The sequence below is a fragment of the Ovis aries genome, chromosome 7 (genome assembly GCF_016772045.2).
Source record: "Ovis aries strain OAR_USU_Benz2616 breed Rambouillet chromosome 7, ARS-UI_Ramb_v3.0, whole genome shotgun sequence".
Classification (NCBI taxonomy): domain Eukaryota; kingdom Metazoa; phylum Chordata; class Mammalia; order Artiodactyla; family Bovidae; genus Ovis; species Ovis aries.
The window spans coordinates 53043895-53062297 of NC_056060.1; the positions used below are offsets into that span (position 1 = coordinate 53043895).

Below are 18403 nucleotides of genomic sequence, written 5' to 3' on the forward strand. Positions count from 1 at the left end.
GGACTTTTGTCATAGACTGAAGTAGTGATAGAGTTAAATTAGAGATATGCACATTCCCATTTGATTTATGACAAAAGCATGCTTCCCAAATAGAGTTATCATCAAAACTTAGAGTAAAAGATTGTTAAAAGGAAAAATTATTATGGTAGTCCTTAGACATGACCAAGTCAAACAAGGAAAGATTTATTACTTCCAGCAAGTTAGGAGAACACTGGGGACTTTCCCCCAAGCTCCAAAATTGGGGAAGTTTTAAGCTAAAGGTGCATCCATATTTATGAAACAGCTTGAGCAAAGAATTCTCCTTGGAGTTGGCAAAGTAAACAGAGTTCCAAGCTGTAGTTGATTGAAGTTAGGAGTGTCAGAAAAGGTCCAATATCATCATCCCTTAGCTTCCAGTAGATCTGGTGGTTGATCCCTGGTTGTTGTTCAGTTGCTAAGTCATGTCTGACTCTATATGACCCCATGGACTGCAGCACACCAGGCTCCCCTGTCCTTCACTATCTCCCAGAGTTTGCTCAAATTCATGTCTGTTGAGTCAGTGATGAACGTTAAACATCTCATCTTCTGCCGTCCACTTCTCTTCCTGCCTTCAGTCTTTCCCAGCATCAGATTCTTTTTCAGTGAGTCAGCTCTTGGCATCAGGTGGCCAGAGTATTGGAGCTTCAGCATTAGTCCGTCCAGTTGATCTCCTTTAGAATTGATTGGTTTGACATCCTTGCTGGCCAAGGGACACTCGAGTCTTTTCAGCACCACAGTTCGAAAGCATCAGTTCTTCAGATCTCAGCCTTCTTTATGGTCCAACTCTGAGTCCTGGAGGGGGGTTAAATTCTTCAAAACAACTCAAGAAACTGCTTCAGGCTAGTCTTTACCACCGAAAGAAAGAAAATGAAGTCGCTCAGTCATGTCCAATTCTTTGTGACCCCATGGACTGTAGCCTACCACAATCCTCCGTCCATGGGATTTTCCAGGCAAGAGTATTGGAATGGGTTGCCATTTCCTTCCCCAAAGGATCTTCCCAACCCAGGGATCAAACCTGGGCCTCCCACATTGTAGGCAGACGCTTTACCATCTGAGCCACCAGGAAAGTTACCACTGAAGCAGACTTGGAAGTCTTTATTATCTGACTTGTTATCTTTGCTGTTGTTCCTTGCCTGATAAGAGTCCTTTGCTCTTTTGTTCCCGTAAGATCATTGTTATCGAGACCTGTTCAAGGTCAAGCATTGTGACCAGGCTTAGATCACAAAATGGTTTAGGCCTCAAATGACTTCTCTTTTGTCAAAAACTATATCTGGTTTTTTTCTCCAGGGACCCTCTACCCCATCTGCTTACACAAGGATGAGGCCTAATTAAAAAACTGGCTCAGAGGAGCCTGTTTAGAGTTTCATTAAGGAAAGAACACTTGACATTGGTAAGCCGGGTTTTTTCCAACACACCTCATGTATTTGGAGAATAAAGGGAAAGGACTTTTGCATATACTATCTGGGTGAAAAAGTTGGTATGTGGTCTCCTAAGAATCCTGAAAACAAGGGTGTGTTTCATTATGTTACTAAATTGATCTGCCTCAGTCTCACTCTCAAAGACCCCAGAGCACCCTCAAGACTGACCCATCTGCAAGGATCAGAGTCATATTAACCAGGCTCAGGAGAGTAAGTAAAAGAGATTACATACTTATTACTAATGCAATAATCAGAAATTGACTGAGGATGTTCATGGTCATGGTAGGTTAAATGAAAATTCATTTCTCTTTATAAGCAGATTTGATATGGTAAATCATAAATTTGCTTGACAGACATGGACTCAGAACAAGGATAATTAGTTTAATGAATGGACTGTTTCATGGCATCATGCATCCAGTTCTACATAACAAGCTTCCTTTTTCCTAAAATGTTTAGGCTAATTCCCTTTGTTTACAAGCCTTAAGACATACTTCATTATAACTAACTCTCTTGTACTAACAATAAAACCAGGTTAACTCTTCAGGTCACGACAAGGTTACCAGTATCATCTCTTTGAGATGTGATTTGCCTTTTTTTTTTCTTTTAATGAAAGAACATTAATAGAGGAATTTATTTAGTTGATATTGTGATTCCCCCTTATAAAATGTTTAAAAGGTATATGATTCCTAAGGCCATCTCTCTTCTTAAGATACTCTCTTCAGGGAACTACTTTTTTTTTTAAGGCACTGCTTTTGACAGTACTTAGAACACACTTCATTTTAGCCTTTGTATGACCTAGATAAGCATGGTTTTTATTTAATAAATGGGCTGCCTTGTATAGTACCTAAAACATAAAATAAACTCAGCATAATTTTGAACTATTATATATAGTAAAAACCAACATTATTTGGTCAAATATATTAATTAGATTATTGATGGGGTAAAATTATATTTATGATAGTCTTTTAGTTTATAGCTAAAAGAGGAAAAAGACCTAAACAAACTGGTAAAATATTCCTTTGGGAAGATAAGCCTTTAGTTTAACTTAATGCTGTATTTAAAGAAATAGTCAGTGAAAGTGAAAGTGCTAGTCACTCTGTCGTGTCCGATTCTTTGTGACCCTGTGGGCTGTAACCCACCAGGTTTCTCTGTCCATGGAATTCTCCAAGCAAGAATACTGGAGTGGGTTTTCCTCCTCCGTTATTTCCTCCTCCAGGGGATCTTCCCAACCCAGGGATTGAACCCAGGTCTCCCACACTGCAGGCAGATTCTTGACCAACTGAACCACCAGGGAAGACAGTCAAAATATTCTGATAATTGTGTAAAGGTAGGAAAATTTTCCTAAAGTATGTGAGTTTTCAATTTAATGTGCTTTAAATATTTTCCAGCAGAACTGATTGTTCAAATTGTTACCTGAGATAAAGTCTTTCTTTCTGGAAAAATTACTGAGTATGTTTATTTTTTACACTTTAGGATGGCATATTTCAAATGTACTGCTTTATTCAGTGTAGCTCACAAAATAAATTAATACTTTACAGTCCATATGCCAATGCTTTATTTTTAGCTTGTTCTTATGTATCCTGGTTTTAAGTATACTATAAATTGATGGATAATTCTGTGTCCATCCTGTCTATACGTTTGATTTTATACACTCTACTTTTTTTAGTCATGTTAAAGAACATTACTCTGCAGTCATCTTTAGCTACATTTTCTCTGTGGACTGATTACTGTGGGTGAGAGATTCTTAAAATCTCTCTGCTTCCATCAGATACAAATATGCTGCTTCTTTTAAAAAAGTAACCTTTGGCCTCCACATATATTTCCAGCTATTACCCCATCTCTATATTCACTGTACAGAAAAGCTACTAAAAAGTTTTTACTTCTTGCAGGCTTTCATAAACCTGTTCTAGTATGGTTTTCCTCTCTATAGCCTCACTGAAATAGTTCTCCTTGAGGCACGAGTTATCTCTACATTGCCTAATCAAACCCTCAGGCCTCAGTCTATGTGTTAGCTTCCAAGATAGTTTCCCAAAGCTGGGTCTTTCCCTGTTCAGGAAACAAGTTCCTTCCTTGACTTCTGAATATCACAGACTTCCTCATTTCTTCCTACTTCACTAGGCACTTCTTGGTCTCATTTGTTCATTCCTTGTCATCCCCCTGACTTCTAAATGAGTTGCCTAAAGATTAGTCCTCTGGTCTTTATTCTGCCTACACTTTGTTATCTTATCTCATGATTTTAAATAATATCTTTGTGTGAAGATTGTTTAAATTGATTATATTAAACTTCTCCCTTGAACATCAGACTAGATATTCAGTTCCCACAATAACTTGACTTTCTCTTGACTTTCTTCAGGGGCATCTTCAAATACCAACTGATCAGACACTCCTGTGCCTTAAATACCTCCTTGTCCAAGCACTCTTCCTCCAACCCTCTGTTAGTTTTTCTCTATAATTCTTTTCACCTGGCATGTTGTATACTTACAGATATACATTTACATGTCAGTAACACCCTCTTCCAACAACACAAGAGAAGACTCTACACATGGACATCACCAGATGGGCAAGACCGAAATCAGATTGATTATATTCTTTGCAGCCAAAGATGGAGAAGCTCTATACAGTCAGCAAAAACAAGACCGGGCTCTGACCGTGGCTCAGATCATGAGTTCCTTATTGCCAAATTCAGACTTAAATTGAAGAAAGTAGGGAAAACCACTAGACCATTCAGGTATGACCTAAATCAAATCCCTTATGATTATATAGTGGAAGTGAGAAATAGATTTAAGGGCCTAGATCTGATAGACAGATTGCCTGATGAACTGTGGAAGGAGGTTTGTGACATTGTACAGGAGACAGGGATCAAGACCATCCTCACGGAAAAGAAATGCAAAAAAGCAAAATGGCTGTCTGAGGAGGCCTTACAAATAGCTGTGAAAAGAAGAGAAGCAAAAAGCAAAGGAGAAAAGGAAAGATATAAGCATCTGAATGCAGAGTTCCAAAGAATAGCAAGAAGAGAGAAGAAAGCCTTCCTCAGCAATCAGTGCAAAGAAATAGAGGAAAACAACAGAATGGGAAAGACTAGAGATCTCTTCAAGAAAATTAGAGATACCAAGGGAACATTTCATGCAAAGATGGGCTTGATAAAGGACAGAAATGGTATGGACCTAACAGAAGCAGAAGATATTAAGAAGAGGTGGCAAGAATACCCAGAAGAACTATACAAAAAAGATCTTCACGACCCAGATAATCACAGTGGTGTGATCACTCACCTAGAGCCAGATATCCTGGAATGTGAAGTCAAGTGGGCCTTAGAAAGCATCACTACGAACAAAGCTAGTGGAGGTGATGGAATTCCAGTTGAGCTTTTTCAAATCCTGAAAGATGATGCTGTGAAAGTGCTCCACTCAATATGCCAGCAAATTTGGAAGACTCAGCAGAGGCCACAGGACTGGAAGAGGTCAGTTTTCATTCTAATCCCAAAGAAAGGCAATGCCAAAGAAGGCTTAAACTACCACACAATTGCACTCATCTCACATGCTAGTAAAGTAATGCTCAAAATTCTCCAAGCCACGCTTCAGCAATAGGTGAACCGTGAACTTCCAGATGTTCAAGCTGGTTTACAAAGGGAAAAGAAAACAGAGATCAAATTGCCAACATCCACTGGATCATTGAAAAAGCAAGAGAGTTCCAGAAAAACATCTATTTCTGCTTTATTGACTATGCCAAAGCCTTTGACTGTGTGGATCACAATAAACTGTGGAAAATTCTGAAAGAGATGGGAATATCAGACCCCCTGACATGCCTCTTGAGAAACCTATATGCAGGCCAGGGGGCAACAGTTAGAACTGGACGTGGAACAACAGACTGATTCCAAATAGGAAAAGGAGTGTGTCAAGGCTATATATTCTCACCCTGCTTATTTAACTTCTATGCAGAGTACATCATGAGAAACGCTGGTCTGGAAGAAGCGCAAGCTGGAATCAAGATTGCCGGGAGAAATATCAGTAACCTCAGGTATGCAGATGACACCACCCTTATGGCAGAAAGGGAAGAGGAACCAAAAAGCCTCTTGATGAAAGAGAGTGAAAACGTTGGCTTAAAGCTCAACATTCAGAAAACTAAGATCATGGCATCTAGTCCCATCACTTCATGGGAAATAGATGGGGAAACAGTAGAAACAGCATCAGACTTATTTTTGGGGGCTCCAAAATTGCTGCAGATGGTGATTGCAGCCATGAAATTAAAAGACGCTTACTCCTTGGAAGGAAAGTTATGACCAACCTACATAGCCTATTCAAAAGCAGAGACATTACTTTGGTAACAAGGGTCCATCTAGTTAACACTATAGTTTTTCTAGTAGTCATGTGTGGATGTGAGAGTTGGACTGTGAAGAAAGCTGATCACCGAAGAATTGACGCTTTTGAACTGTGGTGTTGGAGAAGACTCTTGAGAGTCCCTTGGACTGCAAGGAGATCCAACCAGTCCATTCTGAAAGAGATCAGCCCAGGGATTTCTTTGGAAGGAATGATGCTAAAGCTGAAACTCCAGTATTTTGGCCACCTCATGCGAAGAGTTGACTCATTGGAAAAGACTCCGATGCTGGGAGGGATTGGGGGCAGGAGGAGAAGGGGACGACAGAAGATGAGATGGCTGGATGGCATCACTGACTCGATGGACATGAGTTTGAGTGTACTCCGGGAGTTGGTGATGAACAGGGAGGCCTGGTGTGCTGCGATTCTTGGGGTCGCAAAGAGTCGGACATGACTGAGCAACTGAACTGACCGAATTGAGCATGTAAATAAAATATTTATATAAGTAAGATTTATGTAACATAAATAATGTAAATGTTATACTTATATGGGGGCTTCCGTGGTGGCTCAGACATTAAAGAATTTGCCTGCAATGCAAACCCAGTTTCGATCTCTGGGTGGCATAGATCCCCTTGAGAAGGAACTGGCAAACCATTCCAGTATTTTTGCCTGGAGAATCCCATGGACAGACGAGCCTGCAAGCTATAGTCCATGGAGTTGCGAAGAGTCAGACATGACTGAGCAACTAACATACATATATGGACATAAATATTTATGTGTAAATATGTACGCATTATGGTGTTGCTATTAGCCACTCGGTCGTATCCAATTCTTTGCGATCCCCAGGACTGTAGTGACCAGGCTCCCCTATCCATGGGATTTTCCAGGCAAGAATACTGGAGTATGTTGCCATTCCCTTCTCCAGGACATCTTCCTGACCCATGGATCAAACCCTTGTCTACTGCTTTGCAGACAGACTCTTCACTGACAGAGCCACTGGGGAAACCCAACATAAATATTTATGTGTAAATATGTATACATATAAGCCAGTGAGGGTGCTCATGATAGCACCTTCTTCAACGGCAATGCCAAAGAATGCTCAAACTGCCACACAATTGCACTCATCTCACACGCTAGCAAAGTAATGCTCAAAATTCTCCAAGCCAGGCTCCAACAGTATGTGGACTGTGAACTTCCAGATGTTCAAGCTGGATTTAGAAAAGGCAGAGGAATCAGATATCAAATTGCCAACATCCGTTGGCTCATCAAAAAAACAAGACAGTTCCAGAAAAACATCTACTTTGCTTTATTGACTATGCCAAAGCCTTTGACTGTGTGGATCACAATGAACTGTGGAAAATTCTTCAAGAGATAGGAATACCAGACCAGCTGACCTGCTTCCTGAGAAATCTGTATGCAGGTCAAGAAGCAACAGTTAGAACTGAATATGTAACAACAGACTGGTTCCAAATCAGAAGAGGAGTACGTCAAGGCTGTATATTGTCAGTCTGCTTATTTAACTTACATGCAGGGTACATCGTGAGAAACGCTGGGCTGGATGAAGCACAAGCTGGAATCAAAATTGCCAGGAGAAATATCAATAACCTCAAATATGCAGATGACACCGCACTTACAGCAGAAAGCAAAGAAGAACTAAAGAGCCTCTTGAAAGTGAAAGAGGAGAGTGAAAAAGTTGGCTTAAAGCTCAACATTCAGAAAACTAAGATCATGGCATCTAGTCCCATCACTTGATGGCAGATAGATGGGGAGACAATGGAAATAGTGAGAGGCTTTATTGTCTGGGCTCCAGAATCACTGCAGATGGTGACTGTAGCCATGAAATTAAAAGATGCTTCTTGCAGAAAAAGTTATGACCAACCTAGACAGCATATTAAAAAGCAGAGATGTTACTTTGCAAACAAATGTCCGTCTAGTCAAAGCTTTGGTTTTTCTAGTAGTCACGTATGGATGTTGGTGTAGAAAGCAAGCTGAGTGCCAAAGAATTGATGCTTTTGAACTGTGATGTTGGAGAAGACTCTTGAGAGTCCCTTGGACTGCAAGGAGATCCAACCAGTCCATGGTAAAGGAAATCAGTCCTGAATATTCATTAGAAGGACTGATGCTGAAGCTGAAACTCCAGTATTTTGGCCACCTGATGCGAAGAACTGACTGATTTGAAAAGACCCTGATGCTGGGAAAGATTGAAGGAGGGAGGAGAAGGGGACGACAGAGGATGAGATGGTTGGATGGCATCATCAACTCGCTGGACATGAGTTGGAGTAAGCTCTGGGAGTTGGTGATGGACAGAGAAGCCTAGTGTGCTGCAGTCCATGGGGTTGCAAAGAGTCAGACAGGACTGAGTGACTGAACTGACTTATGTACACATATTTTACATTTATATATTTATACATGTAAATAAGTATTTGTAAACATTTTTATATCTTGTTGTTCAGTTGGCCAGTCATGTCTGACTCTGCAAGACCATGGACTGCAGCATGCTGTATGTCTACATGGGTATGAATATATGTATATTACATATGTCAGTGTAACATAAAGACAGAAACATTTACTTTCTATAATCTTTATATATAAATGTGTATACAGGAGGAGAAGGGGACGACCGAGGATGAGATGGCTGGATGGTATCACGGACTCGATGGATGTGAGTCTGAGTGAACTCTGGGAGATGGTGATGGACAGGGAGGCCTGGCGTGCTGCGATTCATGGGGTCGCAAAGAGTCGGATGCAACTGAACTGAACTGAACTGATACATATTTATATGTATGTCTTTTGGTGTGTTTTCCCCTACTAGAATTTATTGGAATCTAACCTCCATGAAGCTGCTGCTACTGGGAAGTCGCTTCAGTTGTGTCCGACTTTTTGCGACCCCATGGACTGCAGCCTACCAGGCTCCTCAGCCCATGGGATTTTCCAGGCAAGAGTGCTGGAGTGGGTTGCCATTGCCTTCTCCATCCATGAAGATAGGTGCCTAGAAATCCCTGGACTTTAATAGATACTGAGTGACCACTTAATTGCATTCCAGACAACATGCTTGATTCCATGATACTCATCTTTCTTAAGAATTTTAGCAACAGCAACAAAACCAAAAAAATGCCTAACCACCTATCATAGTAAGGAACTTTTGGTTAACCTCTAGATTATACATGTTAAAAAGTTGACTTCACTTGCTACAAATCAAGCACCTACAGTGAAGGAGTAAAATGCCAGAGAAGTTTATGCCAGAGAAGTCTGGTAAACTCAAATTCTGTTGTATCATTCTCCTGGAAATCTTGTGCAGTCCCTTGATTTTTGATATTTCAGAGGAAGTTAACAAAGCCAATCTTTTTTTCTTTCCTATGCCCATATCATATTTTGGGATATTTGAAAGAATTTCATGAGGCTGCAAAGTTTGAGCTGTTTCCTAAGATTCAACTTTTCTGTGTCCAACTTTTCTGACCCCCTAGTGACTCACAAGATTATTTTTTCTAATTGATGTTAATATCCTGAACCTGAAACCAACAGGGAAAAATAAGAATAGTGATTCTGTTTTTTTTCCAGTAAAGGAGTTTAGTTCCAATTGAACAGGAGGTTTCAACAGATGGCAGCTGAAATATATCTCTGTGTAGTGTAATTTCAGAGTTTAAAGAATTGTATAGGCCATCATTGGAGAAGGAAATGGCAACCCACTCCAGAAACTTTCCTAGAGAATCCCGTGGACAGAGGAGCCTGGTGGGCTGCTGTCCATAGGGTCACACAGAGTCGGACACGAATGAAGCAGCTTAGTACACGTGCATGCATTGGAGAAGGAAATGGCAACCCACTCCAGTATTCTTGCCTGGAGAATCCCCGGGACAGAGGAGCCTGGTGGGCTGCCGTCTATGGGGTCGCACAGAGTTGGACACGACTGAAGTGACTTAGCAGCAGCAGCAGCATAGGTCATCATCTACCACTGCTCATGCTCTGTGTTGAGGATGTATCAGAGTAATTGCATTTGTGAAAATGTGCAACATTCTTTCACATTTTTATTCTTTTATATGTAAGATTTCTTTTGCCTGGGCTGATCTTTCCTTTGATTTGGCTTTACCTTCTCCAGGATGTTTCTTCTGACCTCCTTGTCTCTGTTTAAGCCAATTCTGTCTCTGTGTCTGAAAGACCTTTTATGTATTTTACATAAATTATCACACATTATTAATTTGCTAATCTCATTTCCCCCAAATATTGTTTATTGAGACAATAAAACAAACTCTCTTTTATTTCTGTGTTCAGTTTACATCTTATTTGTTGTTGTTTAGTTGCTAAGTCATGTACGAATCTTTTGTGACCCCCATGGACTGTAGCCTGCCAGGGTCCCCTGTCCATGGAATTTTCTATGCAAGAATACTGGAGTGGGTTGCCATTTCCTTCTCCAGGGGATCTTCCCAGCCCAAGGATCAAACTCGTGTCTCCTGCATTGGTAGGCAGGTTCTTCCCACTGAGCCACCAGGGAAGCCCATTCATTTTGTATAGTGCCTGCCGTAAGTAGGTGTTCAATAACTGAATGAAAGAATTTCAAGTCCTCTTTTCCACCAGCTTAGCAGTGAGAACTAACATTTCCCCGGGTTCTAAGCTATTAGTTGAAGTAACAGAAAAGAAATTTCTCATCAGAATCTTCCTTAATTTGGTTTTTCTCATTAGAATTCCTGTGTGCCTTTGTCTGGGTAGATATACTCAGTAGACAAGTTGAGATCGTGAAAACATTTTGAAGTTTTGGGACTACATGAGCTAAATAAAGCTGCTGCTGCTAAGTCTCTCAGTTGTGTCCAACTCTGTGTGACCCCATAGACAGCAGCCCACCAGGCTCCACCGTCCCTGGGATTCTCCAGGCAAGAACACTGGAGTGGGTTGCCATTTCCTTCTCCAGTGCATGAAAGTGAAAAGTGAAAGTGAAGTCGCTCAGTCATTTCCGACTCTTAGCAACCCCATGGACTGCAGCCTGCCAGGCTCCTCCGTCCATGGGATTTTCCAGGCAAGAGGACTGGAGTGGGGTGCCAAATAAAGCTAGGTATAATAAAATGCTTTCTAACGTTTATTCTGTTTTGAACACATTTTTATTTAAGAAGTCACTGTCATTCACTTATCAGTTGAAATGCTTTATTTGTCAAAGGTATTTTTTAAAATTACTTGAAGACTTTTTTATATTTCAAATCAGATATCCCAGTCTTAGATTTAAAACTCATTTTTCCTGAATATATTTTCTCTTTAAGAGTAACATACTTTCATAGAGTGTGTTGAAAATTAGGGAAATCAAGGGTTCTTGTTCTGTCAGGTGCAGTGTTTAGAGTGTTATTTTGATAAAATCCAGTTGCTTTGATATGACTAGAAAATACTTGCTCCCTTGGATTATAATAGCAGGGGAAAAACTGTGGCATAGGTAAAAATTCACCGTAATTACTTGAATTGGTTTTATACATAATCATCTTGGGTTTTGATAGTGAGGTAGTCGTATGGAGTGTCTTTGGATCCAACATACATGAAAACACCGGATTGCCAGGATTCACACAAGGAGGCAGTTCAGGTTTCATTTCTGTGTCTGAATTTGAAGCTGAAGTACTTTTCTTATCCTAAAAGATAAATGCATAAAGTAATTATCAATTATACAGTTCTGAAAAAAAACAATTATTTAAACTAAGCCCTAACCTTTTTTATACAACTCATAAAAATTGACTGGAAAAAGATCAAAGATCTGAATGTAAGATCTGATACCATAAAACTCCTAGAAGAAAACATAGGGACAAAGGTCCTTGGAGGTGGCCTTAGTAATGATTTTTAGATATGGCAACAAAACTACAAACAACAAAAGCCAAAATCAATAAGTGTGGCTACACCAAACTAAAAAGCTTCCATACAGCACAAAAACAGCAGAATGAAGAGGTAACCTTGGAATGGGGAAACATATGTGCAAACCATATATCAGATAAGGGGTTAACTTCTAAAATATCTTAAGAACTTATACAATTCAGTAGCAAAAAACCAAGCAATATAATTAAATAATGGTCAGAGGATCTGAACAGACATTTCCCTCAAAGACACATAGATAACTAACAAGTACATGAAAAGATGTTGAACATTCCCCATCATCAGAGAAATGCAGACCTAAACCACAATATGATGTCACTCCACACCTGAACAATGGCTATTATCAAAAAGTTAAGAGAGAATAAGAGTTGAGGATGTGGAGAAAAGGGAACTGTTGGTGGAAATGTAAATTGGTAAAAAACTAAAGATAGAACTACCATATGATCCAGCAGTTTCACTTCTTAGATATCCAAAGGAAATGAAATCACATCTTGAAGAGATATCTGCACTCCCATGTTCATTGCAGCGTTATTCATAATAGCTAAGACATGGAAACAAGTATTCATCAACAGATGCATGGATGGAGAAACACACAGAATGGAGTACTATCAGTCATAATAAAAGAAGAGTCCTGCCATTTGCAGCAATATCGAGGACCTTGAAAGCATTATGTTAAGTGAAGTAAATCAGAGAAAGACAAATGTTGTATGATCTCACATATATGTAGACTCTTAAAAAAATCAAACAGCAGAATGGTAGTTATCACGGGCTGGGTATGGGGGTAAATGGAGAGATGATGGTCAAAGAATACCAACTTTAAGTTGTAAGAAGACTAAGTTCTAGGGACGTAACATAGTATGGTTACTGCCATTAACAATACTGTATTTGAAAGTTTGAGAGTAGATGTTCTCACCACACTCACACAGAAAAATTTGTAATTATGTGAGGTGATGGATGTATCAGCTAATCATACTGTGTTAATCATTTCACAGTATATACCAAAGCATCATGTTGTACCCCCTACTGCTGCTGCGAAGTCACTTCAGTCGTATCCAACTCTGTGCAACCCCATAGACAGCAGCCCACCAGGCTCCCCCGTTCCTGGGATTCTCCAGGCAAGAACACTGGAGTAGGTTGCCATTTCCTCTCCAATGCATGAAAGTGAAAAGTGAAAGGGAAGTCGCTCAGCTGTGTCCGACTCTTAGCGACTCCATGTACTGCAGCCTACCAGGCTCCTCTGCCCATGGGATTTTCCAGGCAAGAGTACTGGAGTGGGGTGAAATTGCCTTCTCCGGTTGTACCCCATAAACTTACACAAATGTTATGTCAGTTATACCTCAATAAAGCTAGAAAAACAGAAGAAAACAAAAACAGTCCCATCTACTCTCCTTTTGGGAGTCCTTTTCCCTTGAGGACATGGAAGAGTACCCATTATATTATAATGGCTTCCTTGGACTGCAAGGAGATCAAACCAGTCACTCCTAAAGGAGATTAACCATGAATATTCATTGGAAAGATTGATGCCAAAGGTGAAGCTCCAGTACTTTGGCCACCTGATGGGAAGAGCCAGCTCACTGGAAAAGACCCTGATGCTGGGAAAGATTGAAGGCAAAAAAGAGGGCAAAAGACATGGTTAGATAGCATTACTGACTCAATGGACATGAACTTGAGAAAACTGGGAGATAGTGGAGGACAGGGAAGCCTGGTGTGCTACAGTCCATGGGGTCACAGAGAGATACAACTTAGTGACTGAACTATATATATATATACACACGTATATATATGTATGTGTGTATATATATGTATGGGCTTCCCTGGTGGCTCAGATGATAAAGAATCCATCTGCAATGCAGGAGACCTGGGTTCAATACCTGGGTCGGGAAGATCCCCTGGAGGAGGGCATGGCAACGCACATCAGTATTCCTGTCTGGAGAATCTCCATGGACCGAGGAGCCTGGCAGGTTACGTCCCATGGGGTCACAAAGAGTCGGACATGACTGAGCAACTAAGCACATATATATGTATATTAAATTTATATACATTTCAATTATATATGTCTGTACAGAGCAAACTTGTTAAAAGTATGTACAAGATAAATTTTAAAAATCCCGTACTAGAACTGTGAGAACTTATAAAAATGTAAATTATAGAATAAAATGCAATAGATCATAGTTCAAAGAGGGCGTACAGTTGAATTTTAGAGTGAAAAAGGAACAAGATAAACATTCAGCAATCTTAACCTTGTGGATCTTTGCTTTGTGTATTAAGCAAATAATTACACAACAACCAATTACAACTGTGGTAAATGCTATGAACAAAAAAAAAAATCAAGGTATTTATGAAGACTCAGTGGGGTTCTAATCTAGTGTGAGGGCCTAGGAAGGCCATTCTGGTGAAGTGTCGTTGAATCTAACACTGGAAGGCAAGGAAGGAAAAGATAGAAAAGGGCACAGAGAAAAAGCGTGGCCCAAGTGGAGTGAAAATGGCTCGAGATGATGAGAGGGGGCAGGGGCAGAACCTGAAGGGTCTGGTTGACTATGTGAGAAGTTTGGATCTTTATGGTAAAAGCAATAGAAAGCTATTGAAGAGTTTTAAAGAGAAACATGTCATGATGTAACAATTTTTAGGATGATTACTTGGCTGTCAGAGCCTTGAATGGATGTGGAGAGGAGCTTCAGTAGTCCATGTGACTGAGGATGATGATTTCTAGAAAGATGGTGGTACAGAGCGACTAGGAAATAAATTTGAGACATATTTTGAAAGTAGAATCCATAGGACCTGGTGGATGTGGATGAAGAGGAAGAGGGACATATCAAGGAAGACCCCAGATTTCTGGGTAAACATTTGGGTAGATGGCCATTTGCTACAATTTGTAACTAACATACATAATAAATTTAATAAATATTCAAAATAGTTAAGCTATCTGGGGGAGGAGGGAGCCAGACAGTAAAAAGAATGAATACAAAAGTGATATTTTCTAGCACATGAACATAACATGCTTTATCTTCAGTAAAGTCATGTCCATTAAAATCAACAAGCTTCAATCATGAAGGTGAAATTCACATGGAACAGACTACGGACCTTATTTATCACTCATTCAACAAATACTGAGTACCTACTGTGTGCCAGGCATTGTTAGATGCTGGAAAAATAGTGATTAAAAATCTGAAGTTCCACATTTTATTGTATAGGAGATAAACACATAGGAAACCAGCTCAATAATGTTGGGAAATTGGTTAGTTATTTTTTAAAAGGGTAGGTCTTCACCTTCAAAATTAGGTGTAACCAGTTCTAGGTTCTGATGTTGCCAGTAATAAAAGCTGCATGACTTTGATGAAGTTACTTTGCAAGGATTCTATATATATAAACATAAAACAGAGAAGATGGATTAGATAGGTTTGTTTCCTAATCTGAGGATATAAGGGCTCTCCAAATGTAGCCATAGGAAAGTGATTTTCAGTTATTTGAAAAACATGAAGAGTGTACATTTATTTGTGATAAGGCCCTGAAAAATGCATTCTGTGGGGTCCATGTCAGCAAAAAATTTTGGCAGTTTGAAAAAAAAACCCAAAATTGGCAATTTCTGAAATACTTAACATCTAAGTCCCTTCAGATCAGAAATTATAATCTAACCTTACAGAGAGGTTGGCAGGGTATAGTGCATGCGTGCATGCGTGCTAAGTTGCTTCAGTCCTGTCTGGTTCTTTGCAGCCTTATGGACTGTAGCCCACCAGGCTCCTCTGTAGGGATTCTTCAGGCAAGAATACTGGAGTGGGTTGTTGTGCCTGCCTCCAGGGGATCTTCCTGACCCAAGGATTGAAGTTTGTCTCCTGCATTGGCAGGCAGTCTTTTTACCACTGGTGCCACCTGGAAAGCCCCAGGGTACTGTAATTGTGACTTTTTAAGGTTGAATTAAATAGAAGGTTGCTTATATGCATTAACATTCTTTTTCTTTGAAGACTTTATAGTAGATTCTGTGATTCATGAGGCTCAGACCCTTTAAGAATTCTAAATTCTTAAAACTAGCAAGCATAAAGTCTCGGTTTCTCCAACTCTAAAATGGAGGAAAGAATATTGGCCACGTTGTGTCAGGATCAAATTTGGGTCAGATTAGTTTGGTTTCTCTTAAAATAACCCAGCTCACTCTGAATTCCTGGGTGATTCCACTTAATGTCTCAGCAAAATTGTTTCCCACTATCAGAAACCTATTTGTTTTGAAATCTTTAGTTCTAGTCTACAAATGTGTGAAGTATTTACTCCACCTTCTATTTTTTATAGCTTCAAAACTTAGGCCTATTTATTATTTTATATTCACATTTAATGGATCTAATTTGAAATGTTAAAATTCATAATCCACTTTTGTTCACATTTGAAGAAGTATGATAGCATTAGGGGAGTAGCACAAGACAAGAACTGTGTGACTTTCAATCCTTTATCATCACTGCACCTTTGTTTTTATATTGTCTGTAAAACTGGTTAAAAAAATTTGCTATAGTTCCTGTGGTTGGAAAGTGAAAGAAAATCAGATGTAAATGATACATTACTATATAAATGGAACCAATTTTTATCATTTTCTTTTTTGAAAGTATACCTCAATGCATATGCACCATCTTCCACAATTCAGTTCTGAAATTTACAGGTTGAGAACATTTACACTAGTATGCTCCCATTTACTAACACTCATTATCTTGTAGGAAGCTGGCAAAGCTGGAAATAAAACTCATCAGATCTTGCTATTTATCCTTTTTAACACTGCTTATTAAATTGTTTTAAATATCCAGAGCAGAGACATTGGAGCAGAGTAAGTCGCCAGAATGTTATGGCATTCTGACAACAGGTCACTTTGTCTCAAAATGTCAAGGTTCCCACGATTCTTAAGTAGGAGGTGCTGCTTTGTGACTTGTGAGAGAAAGTACCAATCCTGATTTAATTTATGGACACCAGTTAGGTTGCCCAAGGCAACCTCACTCACAGAGGTTGTGACTTTCAAATTACCCTCTGCAACTGGCTCTGAAATTCGGATCAACTTTGACTCCACATGTAATAGGGAAAACAGAATGTAGTCAAAATAGAAGACAAATGAGCTGAAAAATTTTGTTGGCATAATCTGTACGACACAATCTGTAGAAGTTTCTGTCCACCTAAATCTTTTGTACCTCCAGAACAATTCACAAATGTTTATGGTCTTTGAAATAAAATAGAAATACCCATCACTTTTACTTTACATCCTAGGTCCTCACTGCAGCTTTCTTATTTAGGTTTGCTGCTAAGTCACTTCAGTCGTGTCTGACTTTGTGCGACCCCATAGACGGCAGCCCACCAGGCTCCCCCATCCCTGGCATTCTCCAGGCAAGAACACTGGAGTGGGTTGCCATTTCCTTCTCCAATGCACGAAAGTGAAAAGTCGAAGTGAAGTCGCTCAGTCGTGTCCGACCCTCAGCGACCCCATGGAGTGCAGCCTACCAGGCTTCTCCATCCATGGGATTTTCCAGGCGAGAGTACTGGAGTGGAGTGCCATTGCCTTCTCCGTATTTAGGTTTAGCCCTTTTCAAATCTCATATTCTTGAAATGTGGAGTTCAAAACAGATACATTAAAAACAAAAGAGCCTAATAGAATAATAAAAAGATTAAATTCTCTGCTAGATTACACACTGAGTAAGCGACTTACTGAAGGATAAAAAGAAGGTTAATGAAAATTATAAATGAATCTTTTAAAATCAATTAAGTACCTTGAGTGAAATATACAAATAAATGGTATTGGCTTTCTTACTAATACTCAGGCTCTCCTAAAATTAGAGACTAGGCCACTTTGACTTTTGCAAGTCTTTTGTTATAAACACACATTTTTATAAAGATAAATAAGCAGCCATTGAAATAATAAAAATGCCCATTATAGAAGCTGTAATTATAACATTAAAAGTGCTTTTTCTTCTTTGGTTTTGGTTTCACAGTTGATGTTAATCACAGTAACACCAAAAGCAAAAAATCCCTTAAAGCCTAATTTTTAGGCACCTTTTGTTTCTCCTCAGGCCCAACCATCCTTGTTCATGTTAAAAAATAATTTTTGGCCACAATTAGGGACAGAGAATTAAACCTTAACTTTCTACTGTTTCTATCAACAGTGATATAAATGCATCATATTCTTTCGCCCCCTCATATCCTTTTTTGAACAAGACACAATGTAAACAAATGTGAATTAACAAGGCACGTTTTTCTTGTTCAAAACCATCATCCCATTTTGCAGTGGGGTATGTGTTGCATACCATCCCCAATCATCTTTATACCTTCAGAGGCAATTCCGGCTTAATGCAATGCATGTTACATCTGTGTAGTCCAGTGATTGCCTACAAAACTGGTTTTTTTGGAGCGTGGGGTGGGTGGGAATGCGAGGTGCCCCAAATTTATAGTAAAGAGTAGCAACAGTCAAAAACGTCCAGCCCTCTGCCCAAACCCACCCAGTCGCACTCGGCCATTCTCGACGTCTTCTTTATTTTTTCCGCAAACGCAGTGTTTTCCTGCAGCTGATGGCAAGAAGGCCAGCGAGTACCCAGGGGACGTGGCCCTTTTTCTATACCCAATTAAAGCAGCAAAGAGCTGTTGAGCGGTCGGCTGGATCAATACGCATAAACTAATCCGGCTAATCCCAGGAGCGGTCCTCCTGGGTGGAATCCGGCCAAGTGGTTGTAGCAGCCCGTCTCCATAGTAACCGGCCGCGGAGCCTCTCCAGCGCCGGGGCCCGGATGTTGTCAGGATCTCGGCCGCTGGGCCCAGGTTCCAGCAGCTTCCCGGCCGCGGTTGCGCTCCTCTTCGGGAGTCGTAGTT

General features: G+C 40.0%; 1 protein-coding gene across 2 annotated transcripts; it reads right to left on the reverse strand.

Annotated features, from left to right (window-relative positions):
* Nucleotides 1-10810: 10810 nt before the first annotated feature.
* On the reverse strand, nucleotides 10811-18329 carry PIERCE2 (piercer of microtubule wall 2). Of its 2 annotated transcripts, none has more exons than XM_012181502.5 (2): nucleotides 18037-18329; nucleotides 10811-11346 (listed from the first exon to the last, which is right to left on the reverse strand). In XM_012181502.5, exons 1-2 carry the CDS (start codon nucleotides 18052-18054, stop codon nucleotides 11002-11004), a joined length of 363 nt encoding a protein of 120 aa, XP_012036892.1. In that variant the 5' UTR covers nucleotides 18055-18329; the 3' UTR covers nucleotides 10811-11001. The 2 variants fall into 2 exon arrangements, with proteins under 2 accessions (XP_012036892.1, XP_060273901.1); XM_060417918.1 differs by having other exon boundaries at nucleotides 17866-18329.
* Nucleotides 18330-18403: the final 74 nt, after the last annotated feature.

What these genes read in the sequence shown, in the direction of transcription:
- PIERCE2 (XM_060417918.1), bottom strand. Translation starts at nt 17,898, where the DNA reads ATGCATTGCATTAAGCCGGAATTGCCTCTGAAG. An exon ending in AGCCGGAATTGCCTCTGAAG is followed by an intron (nt 11,347 to 17,865) that starts GTATAAAGATGA and finishes TTTATCTTTTAG; the next exon opens with GATAAGAAAAGTACTTCAGC.